The 17,438-nt window shown below is 42.6% G+C and overlaps 1 protein-coding gene across 6 annotated transcripts in view; it reads left to right on the plus strand.

Annotated features, from left to right (window-relative positions):
- Positions 1 to 17,438, plus strand: part of CHD6 (chromodomain helicase DNA binding protein 6) — a 191,599-nt gene that overhangs the window by 81,904 nt on the left and 92,257 nt on the right. For all 6 annotated transcript variants that reach the window (XM_048222088.2, XM_026503520.4, XM_048222089.2 and 3 more), the window contains exons 5-8: positions 530 to 679; positions 12,208 to 12,270; positions 13,092 to 13,150; positions 13,776 to 13,893. In XM_048222088.2, coding sequence (XP_048078045.1) covers positions 530 to 679; positions 12,208 to 12,270; positions 13,092 to 13,150; positions 13,776 to 13,893 — 390 coding nt within the window. The remainder of the gene's footprint in view (positions 1 to 529; positions 680 to 12,207; positions 12,271 to 13,091; positions 13,151 to 13,775; positions 13,894 to 17,438) is intronic.

The raw sequence follows: 17,438 nt of genomic DNA on the forward strand, positions 1-17,438 counted from the left end.
ACTTAAGATGTCTCCTTGCATTTCAAGGAGTGGTATGAGGTTCTCAAAGTAAATCCTAATAAAATTGATATTACTTAGTTTTTAAAGAAATATATGGTAAGTGTGGTGAATTCGACCAAAACCAAAACAGTTCTATCTCCCTAAAATCAGAGCTTCCAGCTATGCTGGAAGGGATCTGAAAGATGACGGAGTTTACTTCCCGTCCCTGTTTTACTGGAATAGAAATTGATTCCAGAAAGGAGAAAAAAAAGTCACTGTCATTGATGATCAAAAGACATCTCATTGGACCCTGAGACTATATATACCTTCTTCCCAGGGGATCTTGGCAATTTGGATCTTCTCCCTCAGCTAGATTTCATTTTGAGTGAATTTAATTCTTAAAAGAATTTGTGTTTAAGGAAGATTTTTTTAGTAAAAGTAGGAAAGGCCTCCCGTGCATGTTAGTGAGTGTAGATGAGTGTGTTCTTTCTCGTGCAAGCTTTTGCCTTTGACTCAGAGCATCTCTCCAATGGGTGTGTTTGCCCTGCAGAAACGACGCTCAGGACGGCAGGTGAAGCGCAGAAAATACAACGAGGACCTGGACTTCAAAGTGGTAGATGACGATGGGGAAACGATCGCTGTTCTCGGAGCTGGCCGAACATCCGCCCTCTCAGCTTCTACACTGGCTTGGCAGGCAGAGGTACGGCCTTTGGATTGGGGTGCTGGCCTGGGCCGGACAGCCATTTTGGCCCCATGTTGGGTGTAGAGATTAGTTAAAATCTTTAGAAGGGGGGATGCACCTGGGTAGCTCAGTCAGTGAAGCGTCTGACTCTTGATTTCGGCTCAGGTCATGATCTCGGGGTGGTGAGATGGAGCCCTGTGTTGGGTTCCACACTGGGTGTGGAGCCCGCTTAAGATTCTCTCTCTCCTTCTCCCTCTACCCCTCTTCTGCTGTTGCACTCATGTTCTCTCTCAAAGAAAGAAAAAAAAAAAAAAAAGAAGAAGAACGTGCTAGATACAGTGACTACACAGAAGGGGGAGTGGACAGGAAAGGGGGGAGGTCAGGATTTTAGGAGAGGCACTTCCAACATGAACTAAAGCCCACAGCCTGAATGGTACTGTGGGTTGTGGCATGATAGACAAGCTCAGCTGGATGTTGGGGTCTGATCTGAGGAGTGATGGGAGATGAGCCTTAAGTGGTCTGAAGAGTCACATCATGCAGGGCCAAGATATTAGCTTAAGTATTTGGCCTTTATACTGCAGATCAAATGGTAGAGGGGAGGAGGCACTGAGGTCAGGGTTCAAGCAGGGAAGAAACAGGATGGCCCCATTTGCACTTTAGGGATTTCCATAGGCAGCAGTTTCAAGGAGGAAGAGGGACCTGATATCCAGACGCTAGAAGGAAGAGAGGTAAATGTTGAGAAGGTCTGTGCCAAGGAGCTGACAGAGAAGACATTAGAAGCAAAAGAAGAAACAGGCTGTGCATATAGGAGGGGCATCATTGCCAGCAGCACATTCTGGGACACAGCCTGGCTGTTGTTACAGAGTCACTGTCGCTGACTTGGCAGAATTCACGCTCTGCATGCGTGGCAGAGCACAAATACCTGTCCTTCCTCCCGGGCACTGGGGTGGCTTACTGAAGCCGATAAGACTTTTATCTTTTTAAACCACCTTGCCTCCAGCTTAAAGCATTTTCATATAATTTCACATATCCTTTCACTCTGTGTGTGCATGGAAAGTAGCTGGGAGCAGGGGTCATTGTCCCTATTTTAACAATCAAGAAATAGGCACAGTACCATCCAGGTCATGGAATAACCTAGCAGCAGCTGACCAGTGCCTAGTGTGTCAGAGTTGATTTCAGGTCTCTCTGCCAAGAGTTACCCAAGCAGTGAACACAACACTTAATAGGAATAGTAATTCAATGTACTGTCAGTGCAGTACTCTTCAAGCAGATTGTTCAGAGTAGTCCTTGCAAGACTGCTATGAGGCGATACGATTATATTGCTCCAGAATGGGTTTTCCTTCCTTGGAGATGTTATGGTTGGTTTGGTCATTAAAACACTGCAAGGGAATTTATTTTCTCCTAGTAGCCATTTAGCCCGCCGTTAACCGTATTTCAGCTGTTGTTATGACTTCTTTCGTGGTACCTGAAGGGCAGCATTAGCTGATCTGACAAATAATTCAGGAAATTTTATGTATCTTAACAAGACTCTTTTTATCCTCTTCAGGGTGCAACAAAAAGAGAGCTAATCTATGGTGAAACATAAGATAGAATCTGAATTTGCATTAATTATGCCTCAAAAATTGTTGCTAAACTGAGGCAGAAAGAGGCCTGATATGTGGTTTGGCAAGCACAGGGGTTTGGCCCCTGTGGCCCAGGCCTCGGCCAGCAGGCAGGGCAGATAGACAGCCTGCAGGGGCATCGAGCGGGTTTCAGTCATTGTTCCACAGAGCCCCTAGCTGCTCGCTGCTGCTCCACGTGCATCTGGTTTACATTTGGGGCTTCCTGGTGAAGTTTGAACAAAGACTTCCCAGGCGGATGCAAAGTTTGAAAGCCATGAATCTCCTCTAGGATTCCAGACAATCCTCAGTGCCCAGTGGCACAGAAAATGAGTTGAAGAAGAAGAGGGTTTTTCTTGTGTCCTTCTCCCGAGGCCTTTTGGATGGGTGTCGCCTGCTTGCTGGCTTTGGCTTGGGGCCAAGAAGGGTGTGGTATCACCACCCAGAAAGGCCCTGCTGCTCCCTCGTTGCATTTCTGTGCAGTGTCTTATCAGCATGCTCTGCCTGATTCTGGGGCTCCTGGCCTGGCCCCAATTTGCAACCTCAGCGTTGGTTATCTAGTGGTGAATTGCTAAAAACATCTTTACACATGATGCGTTGTAGCTCAGGACTGGCATGGTAGCACAGCCCTGCTTTGGAGTCTAGAGGACAGTACCGTGACTGAGATATGGGATTCTGGGGCAGGAAATAAGTCTCCATCCTGACTGTGACTCTCTGCTTTCTTATTCATTGTCAAACGGATTTTGGTGCTTGGAACAGAGACAAACTTTTGCAGTTGGTGTACATTTACAATGTATAGATTTTTACAAGGCTGTCTCAGTTTCTGCCTCCAACAGTTTGTGCAGTTTATGTGATTTTTACCTTTTAGAACAGAATCTGAATGAGGCTTCAGTTCCCTGTGCCCTCCTGCGCCTCACTCTGTGTCTCTGTAGCCAGTGCCCTGTGTTTTGTCTGGCCTTTTGCTGTGCCTGGCAGGCTAAGCCCAGTTGTTTCCTTCCCCAGGAATCCCCCAGCTCCCCCGAGCTGTGGGGGGAGTGCTCCTGCTCTGTGCTCTAAGGTGGTTGCTTCTTAACTCCTATATTAAATCAAAATTCCTGCCTGATTTTTTTGAATGCCCAGCATGGAGCCCAACACGGGGCTTGAACTCAAAGCCCTGAGATTAAGACCTGAGCTGAAATCAAAAGTTGGACGGACACTTCACCGACTGAACCACCCAGGCATCGCCCTGCCTGATTTTTTTAAAAAACGTGGCCACACACTATCTGTTTACCCCCATTTATTCCCCCTCCTTATTCTGTGTAATGCTTTTGCTCTACTGAGGCTGTTTACTTAGTATTCCGTATATGCATCCTGTTTGCCTGTGGACTCATTCTTTCATCCTTTGGGTTTACTTGAGTTTTCCTTCCCACTCCTTGTCTTCTTAGGAGCCGCCATTCCTTAGGGCCCGACTAAAACCTCACCTATTCTGTGAAGGCTGTTCTTGCTTTCTGCACTCGTGCTGGACTTAGGGTTACTGTCACGCCGCTTAGCATTTACCCCGGGGCATTTCTAAGAAAAATGTTTTGTGTTGCTTTCCCTGCATGAATGTTAGCCCCTGAGACTGGCCATCTCGTTTGATGCTACTTTTGTACCCTCCATGGCACTCAGTAAATACTTGATGATTTGAAAAGTGGTTTGCTTCTTGCTAGAGTCTCTCCCATGTGCCTACCTAAATAGAAATAAATCAGGTGGTCGGTTGAGATTGGGGGCAATGTGGGTTGACAATTTTTGAAATTTTCCCTAAGAAAAAAAAAATTATATGAGTCTCTGACATGAAAGAGAATGAATTAAAATGGCCTTCTTTGAAGGATAATTTGAGAAAATTCCAAGTAGCTGAGAACAGATGGTTGTTATGGAAGTGTGTTTGGCAAGCAGATTTAGTTTATATCTGTGTGTATCTGTATACACTGAGTGTTTATACACATACGATCGTGCTTATGCACAATCTCTGTTTAGAAAAGTCCTGATTTTCTAGTTTCCTTCCTACTTTGATGTGTATTTTGGAAATGAATTCCTTTTTCCTTTTATTAGGATAGGGTAAAACCTGCTCTCAGTATTTTGATGATAACCACTGTTCTGGGTTTTTTTGGTTTTGTTTTTGTTTTTTTGACACTAGTGTTCATCCCCCTTTCTTTAACCAGTGCCAAAAGATAAATTGAAATTTTATTTCAAATTCCTTAATTTTTTACTTGAAAATTTTCTGTTGCAAAGAATGTGTGAAGCCCTCCGTCCTTTCATTACTCAGAGTAAAGTTCTGTCCTTTCTTGTCCGTGTGTTAACCTTTCCTTGTATTTGGCTGGTCCTACCTAAAAACTCCAAATAGCCATCAGAATCCTACCACTAAAAACCATCTTTTTCTGTTCTTCATGGTAGATAAGAATAAGAATGTTTGAAACAATCTGGTAGTGAGGAAGAGATCACTGCTCCCTTTCAGCATGCGTGTACATGTATGAATGCTCCCTGGCTAGTCTGGGTTATACACACTTGGGAGTGGGCAGGAAAGGTAGTCAGCAATGATGAAAGTTTAATGCTGGTTAACCAAGATCTAACGCGGTGCCCTTCTGTGTTCCCAAAGCACTTGCTTTTTGCTATTACAACCATGTTGTATTACAAAAATCTCTAAACATTATTTCTTCAAAAATACTTACTGAGCACCTGCTACATGCCGAGGACTGTTTTGTGCTGGAGATAACCTCGGATAACCTCAAGGAGCAAAAGAGACAAAAATCCCCGCTCTCACAGAGGGAGCCACAACAAATGGAGAGGAAGCCTGCAAACCCATGCATGTGCTCTCTCCCTCACATGTAGTACATTTTGAACCTCATGGGATAGGAGGCCATAGGGCGAAGCTCAGAGCTTCCAAAGGGTGGAAATAACGAGGGAGAGGCTAGGAACAAACCTAAAAAGTAATAAAATTGTATAGTTTTTCATGGTAGTAAGTCCTATGGAAAAAAAATCAGAAGAGGAGCGATGTGGAATTGACGAATGAGGGTTGCAGTTTTAAATAGGGTGGCCGTTTTGGCCTCACAAGGGTAACATTTGAGCAAAGAATTGAAGAAAGTAAATGGGTGAAGGAGTCATGAGGGGGAGAAGAGCATTTCAGGCAGAGGGAATAGCTGGTACAAAGGGTCTGGGGTAGACACAAGCTGCCCTTGTATATGAGGAAAACAGGGAGACCTGAAAGGTAACAAGGTGGGAGGCTTAGTGAGGCCCAGCAGAGTTTGTAGCCTTTGAAAGATCCTTGGTTTTACCGAGTTAAGAGAGAAGCCATGTAAGCAGTTTAAGGAAAAGAGGGACATAATAAAAAGGGCATTCTGAATGTTGTATTGCAAATAGACGAGTTGAGCAGGAGTGGTAGCAGGGAGACTAGTTAGAAGGCTTTTGGGAATAATCTGGGTGAGAAATGAAGGTGGTTTATAAGACCAGGGTAGAAGCAGTGGAGGTAGTGAGAAATGGCTGGATTCTGGACATATTTTGAAAATGGAGCCAACATGATTTCTTGGCTAATCAGACATGGTATATGGAAAGAAAAGAGGAATCAAGGATAACACCAAGATTTTTGGTTTGAACACCAAGAAGGATAGAGTTCCCTGTCACTCAGATGGGAGAAAACTGCAGGTGGAATGGGTAAGGGTGGGAGGTTGGCTAGGATAAGTTTACTTGTAGACAGTTTAAGTGTGAAATACTTCCGAGGTAATCAAGTGGAGACGGCAAGTAACAAGTAGGTATATGAGTCTGTCAATTGAGGGGAGGTTCTGAACTGGATACGTAAACTTGGCTGGTGTCATGATTTAGCCCGTATTTAAAACCACGAGACTGGACAAGATCACCAGGAAAAGGAGTAGAGATAGAAAAGAGTAAAAAGTAGGCCCTAGGGAGCTCCAGAAATTAGTGTTGATATTGGAGGATTCCTACTTCCAGGGAAGATACAGTAGGTCGTAGCAGGGTTACACTCACTGCAAGGAAAAAAACAACAACAAAAACCATAAATTGCAAAGAACATATTTTTAAAGACATCTGATATCTGTGGAAGCAACAAGAATTAGATGAACTAAAATTCCAGACAGCAAAGAGCTATTCCTAGATGAGCCCGACAATTGCAGACTGTTTCTTCTCTGAAAACGTTCCTCAGTTCTGGGCATGGGTTGAGGATCAGGCTTGGCGCAAACAGACTATTCTGGGTTGAAGAGAAACTGTCTGACCCTGCTGGTGATGGATTTTACAGGGTTGTGAGATGATTGGAAACTAGAGGAATCCCCAAAGCGAGGGGCTACCCCAGGAGACTTCTGGGGTAGCCCAAGAAGTTAGTGGCTCACCCAGAAGGCAGATTGAAATCTCGACAGTCTCACAGTACTTAGAGGGAAAATCTCACTAAAAGGATGGGCCTAGTGTAGAAAAGTGGACTGTCCCTTAAGAGAGATTTTTAACCTGCTTTGGGATTGGAGACTCCAGGGCTCAGGATTAAAAAGATCTGCCAGACTCAGTTGGTAGTGACCTTGGACATTCATGCTCGAGAAATAGAGTAGAACAAGAGATGCGCTGAATTTTAATGGTAACACAAGCCTGACCCAATTCAGTCTCTGATTGGACCCAAGGGACCACCCCCTCTCATAGTGTCTAAGAGAAAATAGGAAACAGTTACGGAAAATATTGTTTGGAGCTTTATGGTGCCTTTATTCACAAGATCTACCGTAAGTAAAAAACTACTGGACATTTGAAAAGGCTGGGGAAAAGCAAGAGAATACATATATGATACAAGCAGACCCTGGATGGTCCAGATACTGGAATGAGCAGAAAAGAACTTGAGAATAACTGTGATTGATGTGTGAAAGAAAATAAAAGAAGTTGGGCAAAAAAAGTTTTAAAGTGAAGAATTCCAGTGGAGAAATGAATCTGTAAAGAGAAATCAACAGTCTGGAACTGAAAATTCTAATTTAAAAAACTTAGAACACAGTAGATGACTTTAAAAGCAGATTAGATAGAGCAGAAGATTGGTGACTTTGAAGACAATCAATAGAAAATTTCTAACCTGAAGCATAGAGAGAAAAGAGAATGCAAAGAACAGAATGAGGTGTAAGAAATGATTGGGGTACAGTGAAAAGGTGTTAATGTATATCTGATTAGAGTCCTAGGCGTGGAGGAGAGAGAGGGGCAGAGGAGTGTTTGAAGATAAAATTAATGGCCAAGACCGCCCCCCCCCCCCGCCATAAACTGATGGGGGGGTATCAACCAGTAGATTCAACATCAGGTATAACTCCCATGCAGGAAAAATACAAAAGTGAAAACCATACCCAGTAGAAACCAAAGACTGAAAAACCACAGGATAAAAACGGAGTACTAATATTGTATTAAATGGTATGATATTGAATACTTTCCCCCTGAATTTGGGAATAAGAAAAAAATTCCTCTATTATCATTATATTCAGAAATGCACTGGAGGGGGCGCCTGGGTAGCGCAGTCGTTAAAGCGTCTGCCTTCCGCTCAGGGCGTGATCCCGGCGTTCCGGGATCGAGTCCCACATCGGGCTCCTCTGCTGGGAGCCTGCTTCTTCCTCTCTCACTCGCCTGCTCTGTACCCTCTCTCGCTGGCTGTCTCTCTGTCACATAAATAAATAAAATCTTTAAAAAAAAAAAAAGAAATGCACTGGAGGTCCTGGCTACTGCAGTAAGGAAAACAAAGAAATAAAAAGTTTAAAGATTGGAAGGGAGGAAGTAATATTCATTATTTGTAGATGACATGACAATGCACAGAAAATTCAACAGAATTGACAAACCATTAGCATTAAGAAATGTGGATTTAGGTAACTTTTTGGACACAAAGACAATATATAAAACCATCTGTTTCATTTCTATAAACTAGCAACATGAAATCAGGAAAGATCATAAAATGCCGTTTGTAACATCATCAGAAATACTAGATATCCTGTAATAACTCAAAAGATACACAGGCCCTCTCTATATGAAAAACATTGCTGAAAGAAATTAAAGGAGACCTAAATAAATGGAGCAGTATATGATGTACATATATTCAGTATTGTTAAGATGTCTGTAATTCAGTCCCAATCAAAGTCTTAAGTGGGGTGTTTTTTGATAGAAATTGATAATAGAAACACAAAAGACCTAGAATAGCCAAGGCAGTCTTTAAAAAGAAGTAAGTTATAATGAAGACTTGTAATCAGGCTACAATAATGAAGACATGGTGGTGTTGCCATAAGAACAAGTAGACCAATGGAAGAAAACAGAGCTACACTGCTCAGTAGGGCTCCTACTAGCCACATGTGGCTGTTAAGCACTTGAAGTATGTCTAGTCTGAGTTCAGGTGTGTTTTAAGTGTGAAGTACACATTGGATTTTAAAGACTTAGTATGAAAAAAGAATATAAAATACTTCATTAATAATTTGACATTGATTACATCTTGAAATGATAAGTTTTTAGATGTATTGGCTTAAGTAAAATATTTATTAAATTAATTTCATCTGTTTTTATTTTCTTAACGTGGCTACAAGAATATTTTAAATTACTTTATGTGGCTTGATGAATGACCTTGGTGGCAGCAAAAGATTCTTTAAACAGGGCACAATAATACGTAAGAAAAAAGATTGAGATGGTGGATTATATAGAACTTCTGTTCGAGAGACACATTTACAGACTCAAAAGGCAGACCATAGATTGATAAATAATACTTGTAATCTATATAACTGACAGGACTTTATTCAGAAATGTGTAAAGAACTCTCATAAATTTAAAAAAAAAAAAAAGGATGATTCTTAAAATAGGCAAATGACTTGAGCAGGAGCTTCAGAGAGGTTACCCTCATTGCCAATGCGTGTGAAAAGGTGCTCGGTGTCCTTAGTTATCAGGGACATGTGAATTAGAGAGATAATACGACATATCCACGAGAATGGCTAAAATTTTAAAGACTGACAATATCAAGTCAGCTGGAATTCCTCCCATACATTGCTGATAGGTGTAAAAATTGTTACAATCACTTTGGAAAAAATTTTGACGATACTCATTAAAACTAAATGTACAACCTACCTCATAACCTAGTAATTCCACTTTTATGTACACATCCAAGATGAATGAGTACGTTTGTCCACCAAAAGACATAAAATTTATATGAACGTTGGAAGCAACCCAAATATTCCTCAACAGTAGAATGGATAAATAAATGGTAGTATATTTATGCAACAAAATACTATGCAGAAATACAGAAGAATGAACCACATACTATATAATTCCATTTACGTGAAGTTTAGTAATAGACAAAACTAATCAGTGGTAGAAGTCTGAATAGGGGTTACTTCCAGTGGGGGCACAAGTCTTCCAGAACATCGGAAATGTTATGTAACTTGATCTGGGTGGTATTTCTACAAGTGTATGTGTATATATGTAAATTCATCAATTGTACACTTGAGATCTCTATATACTGTATGTATGCCATACCTCAGTAACTTTTAAAGTGTTATGTTAGCATATCTGATAGTTCCTTGCTGATGAAGACTATAGCTCATCTATTTCTGTAAGACCAGAGAATAAACATAAAAGACACTCGATAAATAATGTGGAAGAAATTTAGGAAGGAAATGAAGTAGGAAGTTAGGAAGAAAGTTGGTTCATTCATTAATCTACTTTCTCTTAACCTAGCACTTGCTCCTTTGCTCACGGCCCACTTGCCATAGTCAGAGCTCTGTTTGTTCGCTGCAGCATTGGGGTAGTAATCTTTCGGCTTAAGAAAGTACCCCTGGCTCTGGCCCTTTACTGTTAGCTGTTCTGAAGGTATTAGATAGATCTGAGTGTCTGGAGAAGGGGGAGACTTTTTAATTAAGTGATGTAGATTAAGAATAATAACCATTTCCAGTCTGTGACCCCAATGAGTTTGATGCTTTATTTCCTCCTTGTGTCCTCTTTCCCTCCTGCTTGTATTTAGCATTCAGCAGATATTTCTTGTCACCCACTGCTGCCATGCCTCTTCAAGGCATTAGCTATAGCAGCATATAAAACAAATGGGGATCCCTGCCCTCAGGAGGTTTATACTGTAGTGGGAGAAAACAAGCAACAGTCAACTGCCTCCTTCCCCTTTCCTTACTTACGCTTAAGAATCAAGCAGAGCTCAGTTGGTTAAGCATCCAACTCTTGATTTTGGCTCAGGTCAAGATCTCACAGTCATGAGATTGATCCCCGTGTTGGGCTCTGCGCTGAGCTGGAGCCTGCTTGGGACCCTCTCTCCTCCTCTGCCCCTCCCCCCACTTCCACTCCCACCCCCCCGCTTGTGCATATGTGTATGTGCTCTCTGTTCCTCTCTCAAAAAAACAAACAGACAAAAACCAGGCAGAACAAATACTTGAGCAGAAAAACAAAAGCTTAGTCTGTCTTCGCATCCCTTCTTCCTACTATATGGTAGGCTCAGTTCATTCGTCTTCTTGTTGAGCAGGGGGAAGAGACTCTTGTCACTTTGGATTAACTTTGGCATGGCACCTAGCACAATGCCATGTGTCTAGGGTAATGTAATAAATATTTGTAACCTTTGGGAGCATCTGTCAACGCCTGCTGATCTTCATACTTCTTTTCTACCATCTGCCCTCCTCATCTTTTTTTTTTTCCTTTATTAGTTTTCTTTCTTTTTTTTTTTTTTAAGATTTTATTTATTTATTCGACAGAGATAGAGACAGCCAGCGAGAGAGGGAACACAAGCAGGGGGAGTGGGAGAGGAAGAAACAGGCTCATAGCAGAAGAGCCTGATGTGGGGCTCGATCCCAGATTGCCGGGTTCACGCCCTGAGCCGAAGGCAGACGCTTAACAACTGTGCCACCCAGGCGCCCCCCTTTATTACTTTTCTAGGGGAAAGCTTGATTTAAGATCTTAGAAAATATGCTTTCTATAATGGTACAGGTCTGGGACGGCTGAGCCCTAACATGGGTAGGACTAAAGACAGTGAGATGTAGCATAAGTCATCGTTTTGAAAAGTTCTGATCAGGAACCCAAGTTATTTTGGGAGTTAGGGCTATCGCGATGAGTGTTCTTCTCGTATACCGTTCTACTAGATCTGACACGGTCATGTAGTGCATACGAAACCTCTAAAATAGAACGGCTCAAATAAAATCCTAGGAAGAATGTCAAACACAAGAGTGTTCTGACTCAACGCACCCTTTTTAAGTTTGTCATTGTTTAATCAAATACTCTGTAGAAAGAGATTTCATAGAGCTCAGGAGCCTAGAAATGTTGATGTGTATCTGGGGTAGAAAGGAGGATATTAATCTGTTTTCAGTTAGGGTTTATAGTCAAGGGATGATCCGTGAAACGACCATTTCCAGCCACAGAAGGGAAAGACGGTATCATTTAGTAGAGAGTAATTATACCTTGCATTTGCATAGTGCTTACTGTTCCAAAAATATTTTCACATACCATTTTATCCTCCCAATAACCCAGTGAGATAAGTATTTTTAACTCCTATTTTAACAGATATGGAAACTAAGAGGTGTTAATTGACTTATATACAAAGTCAGTAGCTGGTAGGTGTTAGAATTAGGACTCTCTGATTCCAGGGCCCCCAGACTCCTGTGTGCTACACCTTTCTGCAAATTCTGTGCTGCAGCATGTAGGCAGGTTTGGCAGAAAAGAAAGTCCTAGGACCATTTTTAGTGATACTGAAGGCAGATCTGAAATTAAGAGTCTGAGAAGCAGAGTAACTTCTCTGCTCACGTGGAAGGGGAAGGTGTTAGGGTTGTGCCCAGAGGTTAGAATGTTTATGATCTTTTGAGCACTCTGTGGACCGATAGGAGGGAGGCCTCAGTGCTCACAGGTGAGCTTTCAGGCAAAGTAGTATCTGCTGTAGTATTTCTTATAGGATTATTTCTTGGATTCTGTGGTGCCAGTAATTTTCCATCTTTTTAACTTTTCTGTCTCCAGGAGCCTCCAGAAGATGACGCAAACATCATTGAGAAGATCCTGGCATCTAAGACCGTCCAGGAGGTTGGTGGCTCATGTGCCAGTTTTTCTTTCACTAGCACAGGTTATACCCTCTGTGAAGAGGTATTTGGCTAAAGAACCTGGAATGGTCGTGACTGGCCAGAGTGAGAGCTAGGCAAGAACATTGTCTGACTTTTCACCCCCATGGAAGATTTTAGATCGTAAAATTCTTAAATATTTGAGAGTAGAGCCCCAATAATTTTTTTCCTCCATAGTGATCGTAGCAAAAGGTATTTGTCCCTTAGTTGCTGTAGCCCATGGAAAGTCCTCAGGGGGCCAGAAGGAAGACATGGAAAGAGTCCTGTTGAAAACCTTTGGCGGGGAGGGGGGGTTCTTCAGACACGTTGGGGCCATTGTAGGGATCCTCTAGAGAGCATGCTTGGGGTGAGGGGTATGTGTGCTGGTGAGGACACAGTTTTACCTTCAAGTATTTATGAGAACACACTTCCTTACTTTGAGAGTGAACACCACGGATGTTTCAGGGTGGTTGTTGGGGGGCATGCCAGAGACCCAGGTTTTCACTTGCATGGTCCTGACAGCTCTCAGAGCCCTGGGCCAGTTTGAGTTTCTCAGCTGAGTGCTGTCCCAGCCTGGACCCTGAAAGGACACCAGGAGGATAATTTATTTTTTGCCTTCTAGCTAGTTGTGGATTCATCCTTTGGGAAAGCTGCTCAGTAGCTGTCAGGAAAAGACTTGGGAAAATGAGAACATCCTCAAGAAACCTGTACTAAAACCAGGGAGGGGTGTTGATTTACCTGTTTTCTTGTGCTGTATAAGGATGATCTGAGGGGTCTGGGCTGTTAACTCCTTGCTATTGGTTACAGGTTCACCCGGGAGAGCCCCCATTCGACTTGGAGCTATTCTACGTTAAGTATAGAAATTTGTACGTCTTTTTCCTATATTATTTGTGTTTGGATTTATATGAATAAAATTCCCTTTCCCTCATCACATCATCCTCTGTGTTTTCCAAGAATGGCCCCTGAGGCCTGATCCACAGATCTCAGTTGACTCCAAGTTCACCTTAGATAGTGGTGCTCACCTTTGGCTACACAGACAGTCACCAGAGAAGCCCTCGCTCCACTCAGGACCAGCTGACTCAGACCCTGGGAGTCGGTCCCAAGGATCGGTGCTTTATTAAAACCTCCCTGTGCCATCTCATTTGCACCCAGGTTGGAGAACCATGGTCCTATAGCTCTTGCATTTTTCTTTCTTTCTCTGCTACGTGCCCACTTAACCTGATGTGTATTAATGATAACCTGCCCATGCTGCCCTGCCTGTGCTCTGAGGCAGTTCCTGTAGAAGCTGCAGAAGGACCGGTCGTGTGGAATCCCTGCACTGTTTCATGTCTAGTTTTGCCCTTAGCGCAAGGCCCTTCTGAGCCCAGTCTCTAGCAGTTTCACTACAAACCACACCTTCTGGATTAGATGGTCACCCTGTTTACTGAAACACTTTAAAGCTCAGTGATTTGGTAGTTTGCACTTGTCTCACATTTATGTGTCTTTGGATAGTTCCTACTTACATTGTAAATGGGCCACAATGGAAGAGCTGGAAAAGGATCCTCGCATCGCACAGAAGATCAAGCGATTTAGGAATAAACAAGCCCAGATGAAGCACATTTTTACTGAGGTGAAGCAGTATTTACCAACTAACTTAACCGTTGCTTTTCTTGCAGTAGTGAATGCTGAGTTTAAGTTTCTTGAAGTCGAAGTCCTGTGCAGATCCATTGCTTAAGTCTCATTGCTAAATGTGCACTGATCTGCAGCAAAACCAGTCCAGATTTAAGCCAAAGGGAAAAAATTATCCACCAAGTTATAAGGGTTGAGCCTTACAAACTGACAACTCATAAGAACGTGCGTCTTGGTCAGAATATCTATAAATAGCTAGGGCAAGAGAAATGTGCACAAAACCTTCATTCCCTCCTCCCCCCACTCCCCAAAACAGAAATCCAAAAAGATGTAAACTTTGAATGTAAAAAATAAAAAACTATTATTAAATATATTAGAGAGTAAAATATTAGAGAGTAAATAAATAAGGAAATTTATATAAGCTTGGGTATTCCTAAGTATGGTCCCTATGGTGAGAGGAAGGATTGATGGATTTGAGCATTAAATGAATCTATTTTAGATTTGGGCATTAAATGAATCTATATTAGAAAATACTACTAAACAAATCTTAAAGTAAATAATTAGGAAATACATGCATTACATACATACACGTATTTCTTAAATATATACTTATACACATATGTATATATGTGGCATACATTCTTCTTACCCAGTATGAGAACCTTCCCGTTTGTATTTATACACACATACATGCACACGACAAATAATGTTATTGATAAGAAATGCTTATTAACCATACAAAAATGTGGTCACTTTCACCAGTAGTCAAAAAAATGCAAATTAAAATAGGAATTTTCTAGTTTTTACTTACCAAATATTTGAAGGTTTTAAAAATAAGTATTACTCATTGCTGGTGAGGATGTAGGGCAGAGACAGTCTTATATCTAGCGGGGGGACCAGAACCTAGTACGACCTGTCAGAAGAGACGAATGGCAGCAGATGTGAAATATCTCAAAATGTTCACATCCTTTGTCCCAGCAATTCTAATTCTGCCATGTGTTTTAAGGAAATTGTTGAGTCCTGGTACAGAGTTAGCTGTGACATTCAGTCATTTACATTGGTGAAAAATTGCAAACACACACACTGTTAGATAACAGGCGTTTGTTAAATTATGTGTACATCCCACAAAACAGAGTACTGTGCTCTGGTAAAAGTGATATGGGAGAACAGTTGTTAATGACACAGAAAGAGGCTGTGGTGCTATATGTCAGCCTTTTTCAGTGCGGGGGGCAGTTCCATTTTGGGGGGAGTGCAGGAGAAAAGAGGCACCCTAATAATATGTGGAAAATGTCTTGAATATACATGAAAATGCGGGTGTCACTTCTCTGGTTGATGGGATCATGGCGACTTTCATTTTTTCTTTTCTATATAGCATGTAGTTTTAAAAGTTTATACAGATAACTTAAAAGAAAAGAAGCCATAAAAATTATTCTTAAAATCTAGTTGCAAGCGCTCGTCTCCAGAGTGCACTCGGGTGCCGTCAGACTGTACTACATTGCTGCACTGCTTAACCAACTTATTCGTCACGTGGTGTGCCTGTTCCTCAAGTGACAGAAAATTACTTTAGGATGATGTCAGTAAGCGTTCTTCTCATCCCGGGGTGGGGGCCTTCATCTTTGGCCTTAGTATTTGGCCCCAGCCCTCTCCGGATTGTTTTAAAGAATGTGAAAACTCTCGTGGCGTTGTTCTTGTCATAGAGAACTGGGGAAAGAAGACGACAAGTAGAATTGGAAGACCGTCTTGAGGCCCCACTGGACACTCTCCCTCTGTTCTTGGAACATTTTATTTGCACCTTTATTTTAGCAAGTCTTTTCAGTGTAGTAACGTGTTTACATATCTCTTTCTTCCATTTTAAGCCCTATGAGACAGACGGGGACATGTCTTCCTTGTATTTCTGTCCTTGGTGCCAGGCACAGGGTCAGTGCTCAGTAATTATTTGGCTGCTCCCTGGTGAGGGACCGGGTTTGCCTTATGCTCTATGCCTGCTCCAGACCCTTCAGCGCTTCACATTTTCTTGAAATAAAGTCCACAGCGCTTCATGTAGCCTACAAAGCCCCATGTGTCTTTTTTCTGCTTTATTCCCAAGGGAGTGATTTTTTTTTTACTGGGTTGGGAATAGAGAGCTGAAGCTATGTTACAGTGTATAGAAAAAAATGTACCAGGAGCGCATAACTCTTGTGGAAGGAAAGGCTTTTGAAAAGACTGGAGGAGATCCTGAGATTGAGGAGGAGGAAGAGTGGGGAGTGGTTCCTGTAATACTGTCTTCAGTCTTGACCTGTTCAACATTTTTATTAATGACTTGGATAAGTAATATTCTTATGAGATCAGTAATAGCTTAGTTTTGGATAGAGCTTCTTCATATCCACTATTTCCAGCTGCGTTATGAGGTGGGCAGGGGCACCTGTGGAAGAGACTCAGGCGCGAGAGGCAGAGGCTCCCCGCCCTCTGCAGGGGTCAAGGCCGTCTACACTTGGGCCCCTGGAAACCAGACCTCATGCTGGGAGAATAGATGAGAGAATCAGAGTTCAGGTTTACTGGACAGGCTAGGATGAATGAAATGGAATGGCAGTCAGTATATGTAATGTCACACATTTGTAGTTTTTGAATCTTTGTAACTTTGGACTGGGGAAAATGACTGACTAGCAGTTCTAGGGAAAAAGATAGTGCCCGTTAAATGACAAGTTTCCGGTTGGTCAGGAGGAGCGTGTGCAGCTGCCTAAGAAGTAACCGTAATCTTAGAACATTCCCGAGTGTTGTGTTCATTTGAGTATCAGGTTCAGCAGGGACTTGGTGGGTCTGAGTGCAGCTGCAGGACTGTCAGGCCGGTAAAGGAAGCACAGCTGAGTGCTTCTCAGCAAACATGGAAATGGGACTGCGTGGTGCTAGGAGCCTGGGCTCTGCAGCCAACCTCCCAGGCTGCGGGTTTAGCTCCTGCATCCCCCCGCCCCGCCCCAACCCCACCACCACCACCACCACCACCACCACACACACACACACACACACAATTCAGTGCCCTTGGGCCACTTGCATAAGCTCCTTCGGACCCAGTATCTTCCGTGTAAAGCAGGACTCCTAATAGTATCAGCCTGACAGAACACCTGTGAGGATTAAATGACACAGGGCTTATAGAAGTGCTTAGCACGGTGGCCCATGGCCACTGTTCATAAGTGCTAGCTCTCTACATCACGAAGGGATCTGGAAACTTGGGCCCCCAAGAACTGTCGAACACCTTGAGTAGTTTCACCCAGATCGGGTGGAACTTGTTGAAGAGCCAGCATAGACGGAGAATGAACTTAGTTACGGCTGCTGAAGAGGAAGCAGTCGTACCAGTGAGCCCCAGTTCCAGGAAGGAAACGTGGCTATAATTTAATACGATAAAGATAAAGATCATGATGCTGCCACTGAGCAGGCAGAGGTAAAGCTGTCTGGGCAGTGGATCAGGTCTTAGAGGGTAGTAAATTCCCAAACGGAATAATGGAATCTGAGGGAGGGTTGCCAGGGATGTTATAAAAAGCATTCCTGTGTTGAAGATGAAACTAGATAGCC

The sequence above is a fragment of the Ursus arctos genome, unplaced genomic scaffold (assembly GCF_023065955.2).
Source record: "Ursus arctos isolate Adak ecotype North America unplaced genomic scaffold, UrsArc2.0 scaffold_16, whole genome shotgun sequence".
Taxonomy (NCBI): Eukaryota; Metazoa; Chordata; class Mammalia; order Carnivora; family Ursidae; genus Ursus; species Ursus arctos.